This window comes from Hylobates moloch, unplaced genomic scaffold (assembly GCF_009828535.3).
Source record: "Hylobates moloch isolate HMO894 unplaced genomic scaffold, HMol_V3 SCAFFOLD_6, whole genome shotgun sequence".
In the NCBI taxonomy this organism is placed as follows: domain Eukaryota; kingdom Metazoa; phylum Chordata; class Mammalia; order Primates; family Hylobatidae; genus Hylobates; species Hylobates moloch.
Window position 1 is genome coordinate 136,177,583 of NW_026652281.1, and position 26,907 is coordinate 136,204,489.

Sequence of the window (26,907 nt, forward strand, 5' to 3'; positions counted from 1 at the left end):
ATAGACACACATATATGTCCTTATCTAAATAGTTAAAATTAAATAAAAGCAAATTTCAAATAAAATATAAAAGGAATAAGGGAAAGTTACATTGAAACCTTGTGCAATTAATAGGTTAAGCACTGTAAAAATGACAACCCATTTCCTAAAGTATTTGCCTTTTGAAAATTTGCTACATAATTTGAATAAGTAGACTATAGTTCTAATATTCCTTGTTAAAAACTGCAATAAAATTTACAGATAAAATAACCAATTATTTCTACGGCTAAAACTAACTCACGCATCCTCCTAAGCTAAACGTGGAAATTACCTACAGTTCAAGCAACTCCAAAGACATATTTATGAAGATTTTCCCCTTAACAACTATTTCATTAATAGAAAAGTTGCTTCATGAACTAGTAGTATCATCTCTTAATTGTCCTCTAACTTGAGAATTAGGATGCTTTTCCGTTCCTTTTTTAATTCCCAGCACACTGAATTTAATTCATCACAATCCTTGATTGACGATGTACTATCATCATTGGTCTGTGCATGTCCCTCCTTTTACTTAGTAATCTAATTAACTATTGTCAATAATGTAACAAGCATTTATGAACCCACTTCCCACATACAGGCGAAGGCCTGGACAATAAACAACATCTAATGACAGGGGCAGGCCTGCCTATATATACCACGTCCTCGCCCCTCTGCCCCACGAAACTGCTATCTTGAATCCTGTGTGCTTCATTCTCTTGCCTGCTTCCCTTTTTATAGTTTGGTTTTATCTATATGTATTTCTAAGTATTACAAATTTTAAAATTTTGTTTTTAACATAAAAATAATATCCTACATTATGATCTTTTTGGATTTACTTTTTTACCTCGTGCTGCTATGATCATTCATACTGATTTGTGGGTCACTATTTTTAACATAGCACTGTGACTATTATCACATTTTATCATCTACTTTCTTGTTGCATTGGCATCTGGGTTGTTCCCAGGCTTCTGGTGAGGTGAACTGTTCTACAAACATTCTTCTACATGTCTCCTACTGTACACATGCAAAAGTCTTTGAATATATACCTATGAGGAGATCATGCCAAACTCTCTTCCAAAGTGACTACACCACTTTACACTCTCATCAGTACCATGGGATATCCTGTGGAGCTGCAACTTCCCCCATCATAGATATTGGCAGATTTTTTCCCTCCCCTTTCTATCTCCTTCCTTTTGATTGTGTGTAAAACAGTATCTCACTGTAGCCTTCACATTTCCCTTATCATGAATGATGCTGAACTTCTCTTCATGTCTGCATTTTTCTCTTTTCCTAAATGCCTCATCAAGTTTTTTGTCCATTTCTCTGACTGATGTGTAGGAGCGATTCTTGATTAGGAGTGCATACTAGAAATATTTTCTTCCAGTTTGTAATGACCATTTCTAACTTAAAAACTGCTATTCTAATATTAATCATTAAATGTATTAATCTTTTCTTTCATAGTCACAGTCAATCTCAGTCTTCCATAGTCAGTTCTGTCAGTTTAAGAAATCTTTTCCTACTCAAAAATATACTAATCTCAGTGGAATTTTAACTTTCTGTTTTTGACATTTAAGTCCCTAACATACTGGAGTTATTTTGTTTATAATGCGAGATAGGAATCCAGTGTTTTTCTAGCTTCATTATAGAGTAGCACCTGTCTCCACTCATCTGGCATGCCACTTCTGTCATATACCAGAGTTCCACCCAAATGTGGGTCAGTCTGGGGTCTCTATTCCACTGGTCTACCTTAAGCCAACATTACAAATGTCTCACAATATCTCCTGCCATGAGTGAAATACTTTAAAAATTGCCTCATTTATTTCAATATTGGGATTACAATGACTTCACAGAGTGAACTGGGGGTATTCCTCTTATAGTTTGAAAGTATTTGTTTTAAATAATCTGCCAAGTGTGGTTGTGTGCACATGTGTCCCAGCTCCACAGAAGGCTGAGGCAGGAGGACTGCTTGAGCCCAGGAGTTCAAGTCCAGCCTGGGCAACATAGCGAGATTCCATCTCTAAACATAAATAAATAAATAAAATAGGGATAACTGTCCTTTGGAATTTGGTAGAACTTGCCTGTAATATCATCTGGCTCAAGAAGTTTGCCAACTGCTTTAATTTCTTTAACTGTTATAGAACTATTCAACTTTTTAGTTCTTGAGTCAGTTGTGGTAAGTGGCATTTTTCTCTTAACTTTATTTCATTTGTTTTAAAAAGTACTGGCATGTAGCTGATGGTTAGTCTCTTATTACTGTAGGCAATGGTGGGAGGGAAGAACAGAACAGAACAGTTCATGTCTATTTTTCTTCCCACAGCCAAGAGGGCAGCCTTTCCTGCCTCAGGTTAATGCAGCTGCAGCCACAAGGAATAACACAGATACCAGTTCAAAGTACCCCAGACCCACATACAACGCTTCTCAGTTTGCTCCTTTTTCTCTCAATCTCCTCTGCATCTAATTTTGGAGAAAGCCAGTAGTGAGGACAGTTCAGTATCCTGGGAAGACCCACAGCAGCATCTACTGATTCTTATAGTAGCGGAACAACATATTATATCTCTTTTCTAAATATTAGTTTTATCAATATATACTAAATCAGTGTAATTAATAACAAATGACATTGACAGAGATGACAAAATACTAATTGTACTTAGGTCAAACAAATCTACTTTTCAGATCTACTAAGTGGCTATTTAATTGCGCTCACCCTTGAGTTCAACATTTTAAATGCTTCAGTCAAGAAACCTTAAACCTCACAAACAAATGTGAAATAACTACAATCAATTATGATGATTAAGAAAATCTGAAACATGTCTAAGAGTTTGAGCTTATTTAAATTGATTTTTCAGCCATCCTACCACTTGAGAAAATTATATAGAATGTTTGGCAATGTGTGTTATGGGGATACAAAGACGAATCTGATGTACTATAATTAAAATGCTAATTTGGAATGTTTTAGAAATCAGCTGATACAATTCTACCTCCCAAGAGATTAGCTGTTCCCTTACTATAAAAGGCTACCAAAGAGGCAATAAATTCAGATGTATTTCTATAATCAATAATCAGAATGCGGATAGAGCACTAGAAAAAAAACAGTGACACCGAATTTTAAGAAATTCCTTACAGAATTTCCTTGTATAAACTACAATAAAAAGACTGTATCTTTAAGGAACTAAATAATAGTTTGGCTTTTATCCCTCACAAAAATTTCTGGATACCTCAATTATCCTGATTTAATCATTATACGATGTATACAGCTCTCAGAATATCACACGAACCTCAAAAATATATACTATGTATCAATAAAATATACAGAGTTTAAAATTTTACTATAATGCAAGATGTACATGAATCCAACTATTAATTTCATTTGGTCCTATAAATTGTCAAGAATCCTTATAATCCAGTCAGTTGAAATTGTCTAAAACTTCATCAAATGAGGCTGTTTTTCCATAAATGTCTATTTTATGATTACCTGAGAGCCTCTATTTTTCCTCTCCTTCATTTGCATTTCACTTAATGCTTTCTCTCCTTTAACTAATTTACACAGAATAAAATTACATATTATTTATTACATTTATTATGCTAGACTAAATTTTATGCTCTATGTTCTTAATTTTAAAACTGGACAAATATAAAAAGTATTAAATTCATCTGAAGCAGAAAAAGTTAACTTATAATTACATGGCCTTTGATGTGATTTTTAAGTAAAAAATCTTGAGTGAAAAAAACAAAAGTCAAGTAAGTCAAACATCTCATATAGGAAAAATAAAAACATAAACTTGTTGAATTAACCTAAGCTAATACCAATTACCCATATCCATTTTCTGTCTCTAAATATTCCCTAAATATTTAGACAACAAATGCATGTAAAGAATATTACATGAGTTAATTTAAAGAATATTAAGAGGTTTCTTACTTGTCTCTAGATGCTCCCAGTGCCAAAACAATAGGATCTGCAATTTCTAACATAGACTGTAGGATAGAAGCTACGACAATGAAAAGGATAATACTGAGCAGGAACGCCCGATGAACAACCTGCAGTTCTATCAGCCCAGTCTGCACTGCCAAGATTAACAGCGTTACTCCTTCTGTCATGCCCCTAAAAAAAGCATACATTTTCAGAAAACATAAAATAATCTGAATCTCATTTAATTCAAAGAGAAAAATAATCCAAAGGCTTAGACTCTTGTTACATATTTTAAAATCTATTCTGACTTAATCCAGACTAAAAACCTGATCAGTATATTAACTTTATAACATTAATAAAATAGTCATATATATCACTACATGTGCAAAGGCATAATAGCTATTATTTTACCACACGATGACGGCAAAAATAATAACGTCTAAGACAAATAGAAGTTTTCCAACCAGACTTTGTAAATGAGCCAGATATTAATATCAAATACTGTATAGAAATCAGATTTTAACAGGGCTAAACTTCAAATGGGAAAAAGCAAGCTTCTGAAAATCTCTTAAAGAAATCTAGGAAAGGAAGGTGTCCAATATTCACCATAATGTATTAATACATACAATACAAATACATCTTTAACATGGAAATGTATTTTTTAACCCAAATGTTACAACCATTCAAAAAAAACTCTCCAATCCCATTTCTTCTAAAATTCATCAGCCAAAGAAATTCATCATTACTTCCTCAAGTTATCTATAGTATTTACATTTCTAGACATAATCAAGGAAGAACTTACCGATTCATGGCAGGATCATTCATGAAAGCTCGATAACCCTGCAAGTAAAACTTGCAGAGTGTGAGAACACCCAAGGCAACAAAAGAAACAGTGAAGACCAAACCCAAAAGAGAGTAAGGAGTGCTGCAGCATTCCGCAATACTGGAAAAAAAGAGGGGGAAATCAACAGATGTAAACTTTCCATTTGGAGTAAAAACATTTAAGGCCTTTAAATAATCACCAAGCTTGATTTGATCCTCATTAATTAAAACATCCTAAACCGAAATTTGAGGTGAAATCACCCAATTACTCCATTAATAATTTAACCATCTTATTCATCTTCAAACCCACATTTTTCTATCTCATTGGCAAATATGCAGTACATAGCACCAGATCTGAAACAAGGTCTTATTTTATTATCTATCATCTTCAAATATAGTAAAATTCAAAGAGCCTAAATCTTCACATCTTAAGAAATATATAATTAGCATGCTGACAAGTATTCAAAAGAAGCTTGTACAGTTGCCCACTGTTCTTCCTGAAAAATGTTGGCTGTTCAAATTGTTCACTGCGCTACATTATAATATGAATACTTGCTGCAACTCCTTATTTGACCAAACTGCTATGGAGCAGGGTGTATCACTCCTCCTACTCCATCAGTATCTTACATACTACTGGTATTTTAAAATTTAGGTTGAGACAAAGGCATTTTTTAAAAAAGGAGTTACTTCAAAAGCATGCCCAAGAATTTGATTCAAGACTATTTAAAAATAATTTTAATATTAATTTTTAACATAAAAGTTTGCTATGATACTATTCATAAGGATAACTGGAAGACATTACATTAGAACTTGGAAATATTTTCATTGAACTTCTTAGATACTAACTTATATGTATTTTATAAATACATGTACTATTATGTACTGAGATGGATTTAGCATTCACACAATATCTATCTTATATATACATATATTTATTTTAGACAGGGTCTTGCTCTGTTGCTAGGCTGGAGAGCAGTGGTACAATCATAGCTCACTGCAGCCTTGAACTTTCGGGCAAAAGCAATCCTCTCCCTTCAGTCTCCCAAGTAGCTAAGACTGTAAGAGCGTGCCACTGTGCCTGGCTAATTTATTCTTTATACAGACAAGGTCTTGCTATGTTGCCCAAACTGGGCTAAAACTTTCTGCCTCAAGCGATCCTCCCACCTTGGCCTCCCAAAGTATTGGGATTACAGGCTTGAGCTAACGCTCCCAGCCCTTATATAGTATCTACATCTTAAGCTTTAAATTTCAAAGAAGAATTTCACTTATATGTATGAGGAATTCATTCAGGCAATCAATGCTTGTCCTTTACTATGCAGCTCCATGCTTCTATATAGTTATCTTTCCTACACAATTGCTTATTAGTTGGTTTTTATGTGAAAGCATCTAATTTTACATGGTACCCATGTACACTATGATGAGAAAAAAAGTCTGGTTTTCTGTTAGGAACCAAAATATCTACCAATCATGGTGGCTAATAACTAGAAAAAAATAATTAATTTTATGACATTCCTACAAATTTAATTTCTGAAATGTTCGGCATTTTCACACTGAAATCATTAGTAACAATTTTAAACAAATTGTGTATAATTTTACAACATGAGAATCATGGCTGAAAACCAACTAAAATTTTACTTCATTGTTACTGAAAAAGGCTGAAAATTTAACCAAAGGTCCATACTATTTCTCTATTTTTACGGACATTTCTCCATATTTAGAGAAATTTTTTACACCCAGACAATATGATTTAATTATGTATTCAAATAGAGCACTTTCTTTTTCTCTTATTTTAGAAAAAAAAGTGTGGTGCTATTTTTCAAAAGAGAGCATACTAAATACCAAAGGTTTCGACCTAGCTTTGGGGAAGTGAAAGAGTTTGGAAAATTTATAAAATTTTTCTTTGCTCTCTCTTCATTCAGTAACTCATTTTTATTAAATCTTAATTTCTATTTTCTGGCTGCAAAAAAAACCTTTTTTTTGATTTGCAGTTTGATCTTGTGTGCTTTATTGTTGGTTGGTGTGTTTGTTTAGTCAGGGTATTCTGGTAAGTTCCCAATCTCTTTTTCTAAATAAGTTGTTTTCTGGCAAAGAAACATAAACATTACCCGGCACACAAAAGCATAAATAAGAACAGAGAATAACTCTTACAGAGATATAAATTAACAAAAGAACCAATATGGGAACTTCTCAAAGCAAATCACAACATTCTTATCATGAAAAAAGGCAATCTATCCTGGCTATGCATAGAAGATGAAGAGAAAAAAATTATGTTAGCAAGGTATCTAAACTTCATAGAATATCCGAATATTATTTTCTTACTTTGTAAATAAGTCCAAATGCATTCATGGCTTAGTAAATTGTTAAGCCTATTGCACTATGCTATATCTCATCTTACTGTGCTTTGCAGCAGGTAACAATCTGGTTTAAAGCACCACCAATTCAGTCTCACGCTGAGGTTATTATCCTAACCACAGAACTGTCTCTCTTTCTCTTTAAATTCAGTTACTTTTGGGGTCATTTTAAAAGTCTTCAGGCCGGGCGCGGTGGTTCACACCTGTAATCCCAGGACTTTGAGAGGCCGAGGTGGGTGGATCACCTGAGGTCAGGAGTTCAAGACCGGCCTGGCCAACATGGTCTCTACTAATAATATAAAAATTAGCCAGGTGTGGTGGCACATGCCTGTAATACCAACTACTTGGGAGGCTGAAGCAGGAGAATTGCTGGAACCTGGGAGGCGGAGGTTGCAGTGAGCCGAGATTGTGCCACTGTACTCCAGCCTGGGTGACAGAGCCAGACTCCATCTCAAAAAAAAAAGTCTGCATAAAACCTCCATAATACTTACATCAAAAACAAATAGCAGTCAAATTTACTTAACACTAAATTAATCATTAAAATGTATCTGACTTTGACATCAACTTACTGCATGTTTATAGAAGCTACTTATAATTGTTATTCATTTTTAGAAAGTTCAAAATCTAATTCAGTACCAATATAAGTTTATCCCACTTATTTCTTAAAACAGGTTTTTGTCCCGTATATTTTTAATGATATTTACATTTGTGTTAATGCTTTCCTAGTAACATGCTCCTTAAGGATAGTAAACTTGTCTTAAATTTCTCATAGCCTACACCACTTAGTACAGTCTTCCATCATACTGGATGGCTGAGAAACAATGACTATTAACTAGAACTTAAAACTGTTATCTACCTATATTTACTTTATAGGAGGACAAATTTTCATCCCTACTTTTTAAAGTGACAATGAGCGGGGGAACCAAGATGTATATTCATGTACTAGATTCTGAGAATGTAAGATTCAAACTCAAGAGTGGAAAAAATAACAAATGTGGATCTAGCATAAGCTCACAATAAAATGGGAAAATGACTCAAATGACATGAGATTTAAAAAGACAAAACAAAACAAAAAACCCTAAATATTAAAAACTGAGTCTTAGCATCATTTTGGGTTAGACCAAGCTTGACTAACCTGCAGCCCAGGACAGCTTTGAATGCAGCCCAACACAAATTTGTAAACTTTCTTAAAACACTATGAGATTTTTTTTTTACGAGTTTTTTTTTTAAAGCTCATCAGCTATTGTTAGCGCTCGTGTATTTTATGTATGGCCCAAGACAATTCTTCTTCCAATGTGGCCCAGGAAAGCCAAAAGATTGAACACCCCTGGGTTAGACAGTAAAGTACTATTATCTACCCATTTCACCAATTACCGGACTCTATCTCAATACTGAAGGCAACAGTGACGTAGGCAAAGTATACAGAGTAAGTCACAGGCTTCGAACTCGGGTCTGAGTGCCAGTTCTGCTTCTTTTGGCAGTGTTACCTGGGGCAAGTTATTCCTGGTACAGTTTCTTCAGCTATAAAATGATAATTATAATAAAGGCACCTATCTCTTAGGGTTGCTGTAAAGATTAATGTGAGGCAAAGTGTTTAATGGTATGGTACATTTTAAATACTCAATAAATGTTATTTTTATAATATACTTTTTTCTGATTGACCCAATAATTTTAACTTGAAATTGAAAAAATACTTTTACAATTTGCTATGTACCTTTCCACAAATCATTTGCTACACTCTGGTCTATAGTACAGCCAAATAAACCACATTATTATATTAGCACCTCCCTGCATTGCCAAACCTAGGTATCCTGTGAATGAAAATCCTATCTTAACAAAATACGAAGTTGTGTAACATGAACGATAAAAGTAATCTGCAAAACTTACTATTCCTAGATCAAAGTTTTCTCCTTCTAAGGTTATATATAGTATCATAGGCTCTTATTAATTACCTTGTCAGAAAAAGGAAAAGAAGCCTCTCACGTGATGCGGGCTGATCTCGAGTACTGAAATAGGAGTAAATCTGAAGAGCAAATAAGACGAGCCAGAAAACCATGAAAAGAACAGGGACTACCAGTTGATTCCACAGGGACATTCCCAAGGCGAGAAGGCCATATACCTCCACTACCTAAATAAAAACATAAGATAGGAAAACTTCCTGCATCACCATCAATAAGCACTTTAAACACTTAAGAGTCAAATCAGAAGTAAAATGTTAAATAGCTTTTCTTTAATTGCAAGACTGTTTCAGCTAAATTCCTTTAAAGTTAGCCTATATAGTTAATAAATAGTATGTTTTTTAAAACTTACTAATTTTGCATTATTATTAACACTTGACACACACTTATCTGATAGCAACAGTAAATTGCCCTAATAGTTCAGGGATAAGGTCAAAATAAGGTCATATTCAGTACAAAATAACCTTAAAAGGTAGTTTGAGGAGACTTGGTAAATACTCATGTCTAATCAAAATAATCAGGACTAGCATGAATCGATACAACACTGCTTGAGGCACTAGGAAAAAAAATGTAAAAGTAAAAACTTCCAGGGTTTATTCAGAAATATCACAAATGAGAAATAGTTCAATGGAAGAAGAGTACCTAATCACTGGAAAAAATTTTTACAGAGCAAAGATAGTTAGCAAGTCTTTTTCTCCCATACACATCAATTCCCCTTCCTCCTACTGTGTTTTTATCAAGCTATGTTTTTCCATTTGGTTTGCCAAGTGTAACACTAGGAAAAGGATATATCTTTTAAAAAAAAAAAGGGGGCTTAATAATCTGCAACTCACTAAATTAGTTTTCCAGTTTATAAAACACTCTTCTTATGAAACTGATTAGGAAAAATCAATCACAGAATCTGATTCAATCTAAGAGCATAGGTGTAACCAAGTTTCTAGAGTTGCTATGTCATGGACCAGACCCTGGTGACACAGCAGGAATTCTGCTGGGCAGCTTACAAAACCAAAATCTAGCAGTCAACTGGTCTTGCTGGAATCTCTCAGTGTGATACCGGAAATATTTCAATAAGGTATAAAGATCTTTAAGTATTAAGTTAAAATAAATTGACTTGCAGATTATTCTAAATTTAAAATTCTTTCATCAGTAAAGCAAAGGCTTTTTCTACAACCCAGTCTATTAACTTCTATTTTCCCCAGTGACTTAAAAGAAAAAGGAAACTGCCCAACTAGCTGCGAAATTATTATCAGGCAAACTCATCATTAAGAGGCAGAGAATACTTTTCTTCTTTTCCATTCAAAAAACAGACCACTAAAAAAACCTGTCTGTTTCCATTCCTTGCTTATCTAATTCTTTCCTGGTCACACATTTTATACCCTATATTTCCGACAACTACATCTAGTTGATGTATGAATCTTACGGCAACCAACTAAACATGACATTAAAAAATGAAGGCTGAGGTTATTCAATAAATATTTAATATTCAATAAGTATTTACTGAATATTCATTATTTATTACAAACTAAGATAACCCTCATAAGACTGAATTCAAAGAAAAAAATATGTATCTTAAATTTGTCATTCTTACCCTGAATACAACTATAACCCTTCCTGCCCTGCTTCCCCATGAAGCCATTCTTCAATGACTATAGAAATAATCCCTTTTCTGGAAGATCTACTCCTGGGAAAACTGCCCAAGTTAATCACTGTGTAAGACGAAGATAGAATCAGGCTAAGGCCAAAAGCTTAGAGAAAGTATTCTCAAAGATCTGCCCCTGGGGCCACAAGAGAATACCTCACTTAGCTGTATCAGTTTGTTCTATCTGAGAGCTTCCTGTACCTTAAGGACACAGTCAAGAGGTGGAAGACAGTGACATTTTAACACTCTCTTTTTATACCAATGTCAGGTTAAAATCTATTTTATATGTTACAAACTATCAATTAAACCAAACAGAAACATTTATTTCCCAAATGTGTATCGTTTGTATCTGGGAGTAATTTATCTTAGAGCAAAGGCTGAAAAAAGTTGGGGAGAAACTTTTACAAAAAGCATGTTATGTTGGCAAAGTCAATTCAAGTACTGTGTCTAAATGAAATCTATCATATTATAACCCAGAACTATTTAACTTTCCTGTTTAAATTAGGCACACAAAGGGAAGAAATTATAGTCACAGTAGACTATAATCAGAAGGAAAAAGCAGGATTTGACTTACAGGTATTCAATTCTTTATTATTTTTGTCTTCATTACAATAGCTAACACATATGGAACATTGTCTGCCTGGTACTAAACTCATTTAAATCTCACAGAACTCTATGAGGAAAGCACAGCTTTCATTATTAGCTCCATTTTACACAAAGTAACGCGATTATCACAAGGTTACAGAGCTAGTTAACAGCAGCATCAGGGTATGATCTCAGATAAATCTGCTTTAAGAGAACCACTTCACTTTACTGCCTTCTCAACAGAACATAATCAAGAATCTTTCAGATGCTCCTAATTGGGCTGAAAATAGCTGCTGTTTTGAAACTGCAAAAACGAATGGTACCGTAACTGTGAAATAGAAATGAACTGTAACTTTAATGTACTTAACATTTATGTAGAATTTTATCTACCTGTTTGTGGTTGTCAGTCTTACCTGAACCAATTCTCTGTATGCAGATTTAGCAAGGTTATAAGGTACCAAAAGATTAGACCCAAGAAAATAGAGAACTTCCAATCCAGTAAAAATCATAGCAAATTTATTGATGATAACAATCGTCTCCAAAGGAACAAGGCAGAGTCGTGCTAGCAGAGGAAGCATGTGAGCTGAAAACAGCCAAATCTGCTTTGTTTTCATGACACAGGAGCATAAAGTACACACCACCAACTGACCTAAAATAGGGAATAGAATACATTTAATTTTGAGCATTTGGCATCCACAAAATAAAAACAAAAAACACTGTTGATAAGGATAATAACACAACTTTTGAAGAAATCTAACTAAAATCTCGTAGATAATATTTTAAATGAAACTTTAACTTCATCTGACTATAATTACATATTCACATGTTCTGTGAATTTTGAATACTAATTCCATAGGGCTGATCTGGAAAGAGCAGCATAAATCTCCACTGGTCGTCTGTGATGGCATGTATAATATGAAGAAAACTTTAAACAATGTCTAATTCAGTATTGTGACAATTCAGTTGCTACTGTTTATACATAGCTTCTTTTCCAAAGGTACTCAGTATTTAACTGTTCTGGTCTATAGGTGAAAGCATAAAATCCAAGAGATATAATTACTTGTTCAAGATCATACTGCAACAATATTTGTTCTGATAATTTTTTAATCTTTATTTTTGGAGGGCCACGTAAACTGCCCCCACATAACTAAATCATAAGTTAAAACTCAAAACTAAATAAATTCTTCTTACTAGGGATTACGCATGATCATTATATTAAACTCAGAAACAGAGAGAAACAAAATGGGAAACTCTCAGTTTCTTAAAATCCCACAACCCAAAGGTAGCCCTAAGAACACCCTGGGGTACACTGAATGTATGTGACATGATATTTGCATTTAGCCTTTTCCAAATATTCCATAATTATAAAATGCTTTGTGTGAATAAGCTTTTACATTATGGCATCCTTGTATAAACTACTTGGAACACATTTCCTAATATTCTCTTAGGCTAGGAATTACTGAATTAGAAAAAAAACATTTTTAAAGACTTTGACACACTGTCAGACTGCCCTCCAGCAACAATTTACCAGTGTATAATGTGGCCATTTTTCTATTAACTTGCCATAGAGTAAGTATAATTTAGAGAGGGGAAGAACAGGGAATATTTCCCAAATTTTTTAAATTGGCATTTTGTTGGTTACTAGCAGCACTGAACATTATCAATAAGTATATAAAAACATTTGCAACTATTTGGTGAAATGTTCACATTCTTTGCCCATTTTTTTTTTTTTACTAGAATATGTATCCTACTGCCTGATCGAAATAGTAACCCTTAGTCACATGATTGCATTTTTCAAATATGTCCCTTGTCTTAATATTTTAAATAACTTTATTCTCTTATGAAAGTATATATTGAAAATAGTCAAACCATTTTTTTTCTTAATGGTACCCACCTTTAGTGCCATGGCTTATTACATGGCTACCCCACACAAGATTATACATATAGCTGTATTTTCTTTTAGTAATTTTTAGCTAATTTTTAATTTTAACTTAAAAATTAATACATTTGATTTATTGTGGAATAAGAAAATAAAGATCTAAGTTTGTTTTTTGTACGTGTTTAGTTGGTTATCTCAAAACTGACTACTGGAATCATCCATTCCTTTCTCATTAATTTGAAATGCCACTGTAGTAAACTCCAAACTCTTTTACATATTTAGGTCTATATAAGAACTTGTTACTTTTTGTTTTCAGTGATCTATTCTAATGATGGTACCACCCTGTTCCATCATACTGATTGGACAAGTCCTCTCTCATTGCTCCTTTCAGAATTTCTTGGAGATTACTGAATGTTATTTTCCAGATTAATTTAGAATCATTAGTCATATTCTCTCACTTCTTGTCAATGAAAACCAAAATGAAAATTTGGGACTTGTTTGTATTCTATCCATATACATGTTGAATATTCCTAATCCAAAAATCTAAAATCCAAAATGCCCTAAAATCTAACATGATGCTCCAAGAAAATGCTCATTGGAGCATTCTGGATTTCAGATTTGGGGATTAAGGATTTCCAAACAGCAATATAATGCAGATATTCCAAAATGTAAAAAAATCAGAAATCCAAAACATTTATGGTCCCAAGCATTTTGAATAAGGAAAATTCAATCTGTGTTAGACAAATACAAAAATGTCAACCATTTTTACATAAGACCAAACACTTATAACAATCTACTATGTCATAAATACATATGGTATTTTATCTCACAAAGTATTAATTTTGGCCTTTAAAAAACTGATACTAAAGTAATGTGAAAAATAATCATAAAGGCAGAAAGAAAAGAAAAACTCCTAATTATATAGAAAACAAGAGGCCACCAAATGATCTGGCTTCCACTGTGTTCATAGCTAAGAAACTTAAATGTCCTTGTTGAGCACAATGTAAACTTCCTCCAAGCTCTGAAAATTCCCTTAAGTCTATGCCAGCACATGTGGTCCTCAGTGCTGGGGTTACAGGCTCCCTTTATCTTCTTTCATAGAAGAATATGACTCATATGGCATATTTAAGAGAAGACTACTCCTGCTGAGGTAAAAGAAGGAAGGAGTCATATTGTTAGTGGAATTTCCCCTGAAGTTCCAAAAGAATAAGTTGTTTGTCTTCTGATTTGCCTATTTCAACTTTAAACTCTGCATAAACCAAAATCCCAATGTACTCTTTAGATTTCAGGATTCCACTATTAGAAATATCTCCAAGAAGTTGGCAACCCTAAGAAATCATGGCATATTAAAATTACCTAGTTTTTCAAAAAAGTTTGTTACTGAAATGAAGAAAAACACCAGAAAATTATTTTAAAATCTAAGTTGGAAGAAAACATGCTCCTTAATAGTTTATGGACTTTGGAAAGTTGAATCTTAAGTAAACAGAAGACCATGGCCACTGATAAGAAGAGTTTTAAGAAATATGCTTCATATTTATAATACAAGTATATCCATCATAAAGTAAAACTTTACAAGCTTTCTAACTTAGCAAATATTTTCATTATTGAATGTTACCGTTAATAAATATGCCAACTCATAACGATAGTTATAAAGCAACATTATTTTTGTCCTCTGCTGTCTTTTAAAATCCACTCTGTGGAGATTAGTGATTTTCCTGCCCCTAGATAAAATCCAAGAAAAGTCCCATAACTTTTCTACTCTAGCTTAGGTTACTGTCTCAATTTAATAATAACTGAAACTTCCAAACAGATTTAAAGTTGAGACTTATCCCTTACTCTAGAGTTCAGGCATTCTAGGGAAAGCATTAATTTTGACCTTTATGCTTTAAGATAGAAAACCTGCAATTGGGAGAGGAGATGGACAGGCTGTGGCTGGCTTCTTTCTCTCTTTTGACCTAGCACTTCTCCCCCTCTCTCTGACTCACCCAGGATTGAAGTGGGTAGGGAAGAAGGAAAGGGAGGGAAGTAGGCAGGTTCCTACTTAACTGGACTCTTATAATGATGTGGTTGTTACTGGTGCTTCCTAGACTTGAGGTATCTAAAACTGATTTATTTTCCCCTGGACACTTTTATGGGTTCTTCTGAAACCGTTCCTACCACTGTGGCTCTCTCGCCTGCAGCAGTACCGTTGGTGCTTGGTATACACCCTCAACTGGCCATTTTTGGCTCTTTTCTCAGCTCCTGGGAATCTGGAAGGTCAATCCCTATTGAGGTCTTCTCATCCCTCTAAAAGGCCTTCTTGAACAGGACCTAAGAAAATCCTACACAGACTTTTGGGGCCCTTGTCTAGTTCACAAGAAACTTATATCCTTTGCTCTACAATTTCCTGTATCAGAAGATACAGGAAAACCCTGTAAGTCATTTTCATTCCACAGTCAAAACACTCAACAAGCAACTAGCCTATTGCTAGTCCTTTATATCAGATTAGAATTATAATGTAAGCCAAATATAATTTTAAATTTTCTATTAGTGTCATTTCAAAAAGTAAAAAGAAACAAGTGAAATCAACAATATATTTTATATAACCTAACATATCCTAAACATCATCATATAGACGACATTCAATCTATATTAAAAGTTAACAAGACATATTAAAAGTTAACCTGGTTTGTACCAAGTCTTCGAAATTGAGTATGTGCTTTACACGTACAGCACACCTTAATCTCAATTTACCACACTGCAAGTGCTTACCAGCCACATGTGGCTAGTTTTGGACAATGTAGTTTTAGATTTTGCAGGCTGAAAAGGCACAAGAATGATATAGTGGAATTCTGGCCTCCTGGAAAGGTGAGAGGTGGGTGAAGGATAAAAGACTGCACATTGGGTACAGTGTACACTCCTCAGGTGATGGATGCACCAAAATCTCAGAAATCACTGCTAAAGAACTTATCCATGTAACCAAACACCACAGCATCCCCCCCCTTCACCACACAAGACACATAACTCCCGAAATGGTCCCCCAGTGAATCCTCTAGTGTAAAGGGCTGGCGAAGTATTTCAGAAAAAAAGAGTTCTCTCTGAAGAAATCCTCCTCTAATCTCTAATATTAGGCCTTTTAACACCTTCTACATGGGTGAGTTTCAAAGTCACAAAACAGGTTTTCTCTCACTTCCTTTTTTGCATTTTGGCATGGTACACTCTGGTAGCAGGGGTCTGGTACTTCACTTTAAATTGTATCTATATTGTTTTTAGGCCTTAGCCAACACTTCTATTTTTAACATTCTGCTACCTGAATATTTCAATCACATCTCAAGTTGTTGATGTTTCTGGACATTTATTTTTGACAATAAGGTCATGGCTTTCAACAGCAATAAGTAAATTTAAGATATTACGTGTTTCATTTTAATCTTTCAAAGTAATAATTAGCTCTATTTAAAAATTAATCTTCTCAAATACTTAAAAAACCCTTAAAAAAACACAAGCAATTGTGCACTATGTACAATATGACTATAAATACATAATCTATACATGGGGAAAAGAAGACTTAAAAAAAAACCACTAAACAATCGTTATATGTGGGAAAAGTCACCATGAATCACTTTTGAGAATTACGTTTTAAAAACAAATGAGCATGCACGAATTTTATAAGTTAGTAAGACTGGTCGGTTCCTACCTACACTTTAATTCTTTTATAATACTTACCTATTAAGGCTGTGGTAAACCGATTCATGGAGAGAGGTTCTAAATACATTGGTCCCTCATAGGCAAACTCCAGTTCACTCCGCACATAGTCCCTAAATAAGAAAATTGGTAAGAATGTATATATTAGATACATTCCTAGCAGAATCACAATATGCTTATAAAAGCATATTATGTTAATGATACCCCTTTCCATACCTAAGGAAAAATTTAGATATGAAGAATTATATATAAATGGCCTTCATCTGTTTTCTGTGCAATAGAAACAGACACAACTTACGGAAATGGAATTTTATCATACAGAGAAAGCTGCCAAAGCTCCACATTATGAAATTTTCTTTCTTCTCACGGCCTTATTAAGTATTTTATGCCCTGTAAAAACCCAATTGAGAGGTGATCTCTCTCAACTCTACTACACTAACCAATGATATCTAGTGATATTACACTAAATATCTCCTCTTTTGGCTATCTTCCACCACCATCACCCCACCCTCATCTTATTTCCCTCAAAGTTTTGGCCCCAATTATATTTTATTAGTCCCAAGTAGAACCACAAACTAGTTAGAAAACTGGGGGATAGGAGTACAATCCTTAAAAATTATCATTTTCAACCCTATATGAAATCTAAGATGATAATTATAATATTTAAGTAGGCTACATACTTTGAAGCAAATTTTAGATCAAACAAAATATTCCTTTTAAAATTTAACTCATTTAACGTGTGACTACTGAGAAATAGTAAGCTTTAAGTAATAACCAAAGACCCTTTACACACTCAGAAAACAGGCGGGAAGCACAACCAGGGAGAATTTAGTTTATTATCAGTAAGTTAAATGGTAGTACTAGAAGACAGTTTGTCTAAAGTATTTTTGGCATCAAAGAAGGCAAGTTTGTGTAAAAAAATTCTTCCCTTTTTTTTTCAACTTTTAATGCTTTATTCATCGTATTTAAAAGAGAACATTTCAAGTATTTCCAAACAAACTCATATGGCTGTATTTACTTTTTCCATGAAATGACTTCCCATTAGGCAATCAAGTGGAATTCCTTTAGCAATGCATAGCCAAACAAGGAAAGACCCTTACACAATCAGCCGGAAGGGTATTTCCAAAAAAGAATCAAAACTTAAAACTAAAAATTGTTAAAAGAATTAAAACAGTTTCTGAGATTATAAAAATGTATGACTAAGTTATATGGGTGATCTAGCAATTCTCCTTTATCATTCTTAGATGATGGTTTCTAACACATAATGTATTAATTGTCTCTTTCTACTGAAAGAGAAAGCCAAATTCTCAAGAAGAATTATTGTAATGCAGTGGTTGTCAACCAAGGGGCAATTTTGCTCCTGAGGGGATATTCTACAACGTCTGGAAACATTTTTGGTTGCCACAATTGGGGAGAGGTATTACTAGCACCTAGTGTGTAAAGGCCAAAGATGCTGCTAAATATTCCTCAATGCAAAGGCTAGCTCCTAGAACAAAAAACTATCCAGTCCAAAATGTCAACTGTGCAATATTGAGTAACCTTGTTTTCATGTAGAAAGACACAAATGCAAATAACACATAAATATCTGATTACTATAGGTAACCATCAATGGAATTATATAGTTAGAAAACTAAAAAATTAAAAGAATTATGAAATTAGAATAAAATGCATATATAAATACTATTAATACAAAGTATTTTAAAATGCTATTTGAAAAATAAATTTATACCTAAAAGAGATACAACTCTGAGTGTCAGTACTATCCAGACCTTTAAAGCCCAATAATTTCTTTTTGGTCATAGCATATCTCTCTCCAACAGATACAATTTAAACAGGGGCCAGGGAAAATCCATACAGACAAAACACAGATTGGTGGTTGCCAGGGGCTGGGGAGAAGGGGAGATGAGAGTAATTGCTTAATGAGTACTGAGTTTTGTTTTGGGGTGATGAAAATGTTTTAGAATCAGATAAAGGTGACAGCTGCACAACATTATGAATGTACTATATGCCACTGAACTGCTCACTTTAAAATGATTAATTTTATGGGAATTTTACATTAGAAAAGGGAGAGAGGTCAGCTCCAAGAGCACTATCCCCAAGGAGAAAGCCACAAAGTGCCCCAGAATGGCCTCAGTCCCAAGTATCTCTTAGTGAGGGACAAGAAAAGACAGAAGAATTGAGGTCCCTACCATGTTTTCTTTCCACTATTTGGTTTTGTCACATATTATTGATATTTTATAATAAAGCTCAGCAAACTAAACATCATGCTAGAATTTCTGATTGCTGAGACATTTGTTAATTGTTCTGCATTTTTTCATAGCCTACATTAGTTTATCCTCTTTTTAAAAACTTCTTTGTCTTTCTTTAGAGTTTCTTATCTTAAATTCTAATTTCACACGACAAAATTTCTAGGGATAACTAACATTCTCTGTTGCTTTTTAACTCAAAAAGAAATTACTGAATACATAAATGCTGGCACTCTGCTAGACTCAGCTAATACTGCACAGTCCACACTAGCATGCAACTTACAAACAGTGTGGGGCGATAAATACTTAGTCCTATAATTATTTAATTATGATGATGATCAGTGCTGTAAGAAAAAATATATAATGCTGTGAGGATTTTAAAGTCTTTTTTATTGATACATAAAAAGATTTTAAATTCACAGCATATTTAAAAATTACATCTTTTATTCTCTATTTCTAGGTTCTAACTTTTTCATTTAACTAATAATATTTCTATCTGCCTTTTACCTTTTTACCTTAAATACTACTTATTTTACTTCTCCTATTTCATATGGTTATTACAAAAGGTTTTAACTATTTCATTTTCTTTTATCCAACCCTATATTTCATTCCTTTTTTAAGCCTTCTCTTAACTTTGTAATCCTTTCCATTATTTTCTTTTTAATTATTTTTGCTTTCTCTATACTCATTACTTTGCGATTTGCTGTGATTACAGGACACTAAGGGAGGTCCGCATTCCAGAAGAATAAATAATCAACCTTTAGGCCACAATGACAGCCCTGATGTTAAGTGGTTTCCTCCCACTTGCTCTCCTTACTTTGTCCTCCTCTAGGATCCTAGGATTAGCTCTTCAGTACTGTACTGCCCCCCACATTCCTGTTCAACTTGAGTCTTTGTATCATTCATCATAGCCTCAAAATTAGTATCATCCCTAGGCCCCTTAGGACCTTTCCCCTTTGCTCAATTCCTCTCTTTCAATACAGTCCTCCAAAATCCTCCATTTGGCTGACTCACGAAAAAGCCCCACCTCAGTAAAAACAGCCAGGCCTAGAAAGCCTGCAGACTCTCTCTTTAGGCCAGCTCAGCTTAGCGTGCCAGTCAAGACAATGGTTTTGGTAACAGCTAAACTACCTAGTATGCCACATAACCACCATGGAGCTGTCACTTCTAAAAGGAGGATCTGGGCATCCCATCCCAAACTGTAGAGAAGAACTGAAATAAAAATCAGTGTTAACAAAAATCTCTATATCTAACTTATGCACAAATTCCAGGTATCTCATGCTGGCATTGAGAACTCTTGGTAAATCAGTCCTAAGAGGGATGGTCATTCACAACATAAGAAAAACAAGACAGTAAGCCTAAATAAGAAGGATCCAAAGTGAGAATTATCCAAAATTCCATGAGTCATTTTAGGTGAAAAATTAGTTCAAGGCAAGAGTCATAAAATTCTAACTTTTAACAACATCATATGATTCTCTTAAGACTCAGGTGAGCTATTCAAGAGAAGCATTACAATTTTTCATTTCAGAAGACTTAAAAGGTAGAATGTTTTAAGATCTTCAGAAACAAGAATTCCTGCCAATCTACTTATAACTGAATAAAATATTTTCCTTCTTAAATGTTTTTTCACTTGTGGAAGGCTGATAATCACCCCAAGGCACTAATAAACTGAAAAATCTACTTCCCTAGTCCTGTATAATAACCTCCCCTCTTTTAACTCAAACAAGGGCCACGAGGAATGTACAAGATCTATGAAAAGGGCCTCCGGGCACAGCAGCTCAAGCCTGTAATCCCAGCACTTTGGGAGGCCCAGGCAGGCGGCTCACTTGAGCCCAGGAGAGCAGCCTGGACAACATGGTGAAACCTCGTCTCTACAAAAAAAAAAAAATGCAACAATTAGCTGGGCGTGTTGATGCCTACAGTCCCGGCTACTTGGGAGGCTGAGGTGGGAGAATTGTGTGGACCTGGTAGGGGCAGGGGTTGCAGTGAGGCAAGATTGCACCACTGTACTCCAGCCTGGGTCAGAGTGAGACCCTGTCTCAAAAAAAAAGAAAGAAAGAAAAAGAAAAGGGCCTCAGAGCTTGCAATTAGGAAAATTCTTGCTTATAAAGAGAAGTATACATGTTACAAAAAATAAATGGGTACCAAGAACAAAACCTAGTAGCTTACCACTTCAGCTAATTAAAGACCTTTATTGTAACAGTCTCTTCAGCAATCTGACTCAGACACTGGACAACCTAGGAACAACTTGTACATTCTGGCTATTTACTTAAAGCTTTTAAAGAACGTTAATTCCAAAGAAACCTAACTTGTTTTCACACAAAACAAAGAGGTGTGCCAAGTTATCTTTTGCAATATGGGCAACAAGAAGCACCACTTGATACAAGAAATCTCAGATGTTCAAATACCTGTATTTCCTTATATGCCTACTAAACACACATACACGCACACAAACATACCTACCATACCCTCAGCACTGTGCTAGCAGTTGAATAATTCATTTACCCAGTTTATTTAAACTGTTGACACCCTTTCTTTAGCTTCTTTCTGGCCTCCTAGATATTGAGTGCCTGTATTTGATAATGTTCAAAAGCAGAAAACGTCACAGAGTGAAACTGGTCACTTTTATTCCTGTCAAAATTAAGTTTAAAATATAAACGGTAATACTCATTTTAACAATCCAAGCTACTTGGGAGGCTGAGGCAGAAGAATCATTTGAGCCCTGGAGGTGGAGGTTGCAGTGAGCCAAGATTGCGCCATTGCACTCCAGCCTGGGCAACAGAGCAAGACTCCGTCTCAAAACAAAAACAAAAACAAAAACAAAACAGGCGTGGTAGCTCATGCCTGTAATCCCAGCACTTTGGGAGACCAAGGTGGGTGGATCACCTGAGTTCAAGAACAGCCTGGCCAACATGGTGAAAGCCCGTCTCTACTAAAAATACAAAAAATTAGCCAGGCATGGTGGTGGGCACCTGTAATCCCAGCTACTTGGGAGGCTGAGGCAGGAGAATCACTTGAACCCAGGAGGTGGAGGTGGAGGTTGCAGTGAGCCGAGATCACGCTATTGCACTCCAGCCTGGGTAACAAGAGCAAAACTCCGTCTCAAAAAAACAAACAAACAAAAAACAATTTATCTAGTTGGTAAACTGACATTTACCAAATTCTATTAAGTTCAATTAGAATATTAATATTAAATATTTATATGACATTGACTGAACCCATGAATCTCTGACATTTAATTCTTCCGAACTGCAAGCTATATCCATTCTAGACATATTCTAAACAAGTTTTTAGTCATTTCAGGATAATAAGCTTCATTACGTAAATACACATAAGGGAAAACAGAAACCCAACTTTTCAAAAGTTTATGAAATTTTCAACTTAGAAAATTAATTTTTGCTAATGTCTTTTTCTATAAGCTGTTTTTTTTTTTTTCTTGTTTCCAATGAGGCTGGATATAGCCAGTTTTTTAAGTACCAAATTAATTGTTAAAATTATTATAAGTGCTGATTCTCCTTCTCAGGAGCATAATAAACTATGCCTTGATATAACCAGATTGCAGTGAATGGAAGAATGTATTTGTAAATCATAGATCTGATAAGGGACTTGTATATATTTCCAAGTCACAGATCTGATAAGGGACTTGCATATATTTGCAAATCATACATCTGATAAGGGACTTGTATATATTTGCAAATCATAGATCTAATAAGAGACTTGTATATATTTGCAAATCATAGATTTGATAAGGGACTTGTATCTAGAATAAAGAACTCCTAGAACTTAGCAAGAAAAAGACAAATAACCCAATTAAATACTGAGCAAAGGATGTGAAAACATTTTCCCAATATTTACACATAGTCAATGAACACATGTAAAGATGTTCAACTTCATTAGCCATCAGGGAAATGCAAATCTAAAGCACAATGAAGTACCTCTTCACACTCACTGTAATGGCTCCACTAAAAAGGACAACAATGGGTGCTGGCAAGAATGTAGAGAAATTGGAAGCCTCATACACTGCTGGTAGAAATGTGAAACACTGCAGCCATTTTAACAGTCTAGCAGTTTCTCAAAAGGTTAAATATAGGCACCACATGATTCAGCAATTCCACTCCGAGGTATTTGTCCAAGGAAAATAAAAACATTTGTCTACACAAAAACCTGTACATGAATTGTCATAACATTATTCATAATAGCTAAAACATAGAAACAATCCAAGTGTCCATCAATGGATAATTGGATGTATAAACAAAATGTGACATACATCCATACAATGGAATACGGACAGGAAAAGAAAATAAGTACCAACACATGCTGCAACATGCATGAACCTTGAAGACATGCTAAGTGAAATTCAGTGCATATAAAATATCCAGAAAAGGTCAATAAAAAAAAGACAGATGATAGACTGACAGTTGCCAAGGGCTGGGGGCAGGGAGGGTGGTGGGAAATAGAGAATGACTGCTAATGGGTGTGAAGTTTCTTTCTGGGGTGATGAAAATCTAAAATAAATTTTGATGATGTTTTGCACAACTCTGTGAATGTACTACAAACCACTGAGCTGTATACATATATATTTTCTGAAACAGGGTCTTGTTCTGTCACCAGGCTGGAGCGCAGCGGCACAATCCCAGCTCACTGTAGTCTCAATCTCCCAGGCTCAATCGATCCTCCACCTCAGCCTCCCAAGTAGCTGGGACTAAAAGTGCATGCCACCACACCCAGTTAATTTTTTGTAGAGAAGGGGTTTCACCATGTTGCCCAGGCTGGTCTCCAACTCTTGAGCTCAAGCAATCCGCCTGCCTTGGCCTCCCAAAATGCTGGGATTACAGGTGTGAGCCACCATACAAGGCCCTTGAGCTATATACTTTAATCAGGTATGTGAATATCTCGATAAAGTTGTTACTTAAAAAAAAATACCTGGGGCCAGGCACAGTGACTCATACCTGTAATCCCAAAGCTTTGGGAGGCTGAGGCAGGAGGATTATCTTGAGGGCGGGAGTTCAAGACCAGCCTGGGCAACACAGCAAGAAACCCATTTCTACAAAAAAATATTTTTTTATTAGCTAGGCATGGTGGCATATACCTGTAGTCCCAGCTATTCAAGAGGCTGAGGTGCTTGAGTTCAAGGCTACAGTGAGCAATGACTGCACCACTCCACTGCAACCTTGGTGACACAGTGACACCCATCTCAAAAAAAAAAAAAAAAAAAAAAAAGATACTTGGTTATGAAGTTCCACAGAAATCTGAACCATTATTTTTTTTAAACTAAAACCTTCAACCTCAATGTCTTACAAATGTTACATGTTCAAACCTTGGTATTTATTAACTGTGATATGTTATGAATAATTCAAGGATAACACATCTTTACTAGCCTTTTGTAAGACACTATCATATAGTATAAATTATACTAAGAGGAAAATATTAATACTAAAATATGCCGTATCTTGAAATTCATTCATTTTATATCAAAACAAACTCCACAAGATGGCATTGTCTACAAAGGGGTATCCAATCTTTCGGTTTCCCTGAGCCTAAATGGAAGAAGAAGAACTGTCTTGGGCCACACGTAAAACACACAATAGCTGATGAGCAAAAAAAAAAAAAAAAAAAGCAAAAAAATCTCATGTTTTAAGAAAGTTCACGAATTTGTGTTGGGCTGCATTCAAAGCCATCCTGGGCCACATGCAGCCCAGGAGTTGGACAAGCTTAGTCTACAATTTCAAAGAAGTAACTTGCTGAGGTAACATATTTACTAGGTAAGGAAACATTTTGTATCAAGTCTGATTCTAAAATTAATTTTCCTTTCCACTAACCATGCTGCCTACCTAAGTGGAATGAACTAGATTGTGAAAACATGGATTCAAGTTAAAGTCTGGGATTGTCCCTTCCTAGCTGTTTGCCTACTTCCTTTTTTTCATCTGTAAATCCCAAAGGAACGTTAAAAAAAACAAAATGAAATAAGAATGGGAAGTATTTTTGCCTACTATAAAATTTTATTAAAACTTAATAAAATCCTATTATTGAGGCTGGACACGATGGTTCGTGCCTGTAATCCCAGCACTTTGGGAGGCCAAGGTGGGAAGATCACAAGGTCAGGAGTTCAAGACCAGCCTGGCCAACATGGTAAAACCCCATCCCATCTCTACTAAAAATACAAAAAATTAGCTGGGCATGGTGGCACATGCCTGTAGTCCCAGCTACTCAGGACGCTGAGGCAGGAGAATCACTTGAGCCTGGGAGGCAGAGGTTGCAGTGAGCTGAGATAAAATAAAAATAAAAATAAATAAAATAAAATTCTATTATTTAAAATAAGCTTTAATTTCCTAGTAATGAAAATAAACTTGAAACATTAGAAAAAGTCATTTTCATAAACTGAAACTAAAAAGCTCAAAAAGCCACAAGAGTGGTCAGAAAAAATCCTTTCTTTACCTCTGAAACTACTTAGGTCCCCTTTTTCCTTATATACCAGAATCCTGACCTCTCTAGAAATGCCTGGATTGGTAATACAGTCAGCCTTCCATATTCACTGGGTTCCACATCTGTAGATTCAACCAACTAAGAATCGAAAATATTCAGAAAAAAAAAAAACTGCAATTGGAGTAAACATGTACAGACTTTTTTTTGTCACTTTTCCCTGAAGAATACAGTATAAAAACTGTATAAAAAATCATTTACATAGCATTTGCATTGTATTAGGTATTATAATAATCCAGAGATGAATTAAAGTACATGGAAGGCAGTGTGCAAAAGTTGCATGCAAATACTATCAGTATTTGAGCATCCACAGATTTTGGTATCCTCAGGAGGTCCTAGAATCAAACTCTCATGATACCACCGGAGCACAGCACTGTAGATAAAAACAGAACTACATGGTTTTAGCCATCACTACACCACAAATGCAAATGGAAATGGAAAAACCATGAGAAAGGGCAGGCTCACAGTTTTTTACCCAGAATTGTAGCTATAATAAAAGCAACAATATTAATAGGTCTACCTTCAACTTTGATATTTTCTTAATTAATCAACAAAATCCTATCAACTCTAGAAAGATATTATATGGCTATACATAAAATACCATTTAAAAATCATTTTTTAAAGATTAACAACGAGAAAATGCTCACAAAACATTGCTATGTGATAAAAATAAGATAAAAGAATTCACCAAGCACTTACTATGTCAGAAACTGTGATAAGAGCTTTATACACCTTATCTTATTTGATCTTACAACAGCCCCTTAAGATATTATTACCACTTTAACGTGAAAAAACTAAGGCTTATCCTTCTGGGAAATGACACCCAAGGTTATGGAGCAGTAGATAAGAAACCTGGAATTTGAACCTATCCAAACCATCCATCTAAAAATAAGTGCCCAGGCACTCATTTACAAAACAGAACAGTTACTCCAGAGCTCAGTATACCCTAATGACTGCATTACACTCTAGAGATACAATTTTTGTTTACAAAAGAGTAAGCAAAGATGGGAAAGTGTCTCCATCCTCAGCCCGAGCTAAGACTCAGAGGTATCGGGGTAAGGCCACAGGAACAGACTGTGTGAGGTGTGGGGGCTGGTGGTACTAGGATGACAAACCCATCATGTCTGTGTCAGTATTGGTGCTTGGACTCCTAGTTTGGCTCTATGGAGAGGGATGCCACAGGACAAGGTCTAAGTTGTTTTCATGAAGGAGTCTAAGACACAGTGACATACTTCTGTCATGCAAAATGGGGAATGTCACTGTCTCCATTCTTGAAGGGAACACAGCTTGATTTAAACATTGTCAGAATTGCAAGAAATGCAACACTACTCTGCCAGCTCCAGA

The 26,907-nt window shown here is 34.9% G+C and overlaps 1 protein-coding gene across 3 annotated transcripts in view; it reads right to left on the reverse strand.

Annotated features, from left to right (window-relative positions):
- The window catches only part of RNF145 (ring finger protein 145), a 50,397-nt gene that overhangs the window by 6,850 nt on the left and 16,640 nt on the right, over positions 1–26,907 (reverse strand). For all 3 annotated transcript variants that reach the window (XM_032158514.1, XM_032158512.2, XM_032158513.2), the window contains exons 4-8: positions 16,859–16,950; positions 11,691–11,926; positions 9,048–9,223; positions 4,725–4,865; positions 3,932–4,114 (exon numbers count right to left, since the gene is read on the reverse strand). In XM_032158514.1, the coding sequence (XP_032014405.1) occupies positions 3,932–4,114; positions 4,725–4,865; positions 9,048–9,223; positions 11,691–11,926; positions 16,859–16,950 (828 nt within the window). The remainder of the gene's footprint in view (positions 1–3,931; positions 4,115–4,724; positions 4,866–9,047; positions 9,224–11,690; positions 11,927–16,858; positions 16,951–26,907) is intronic.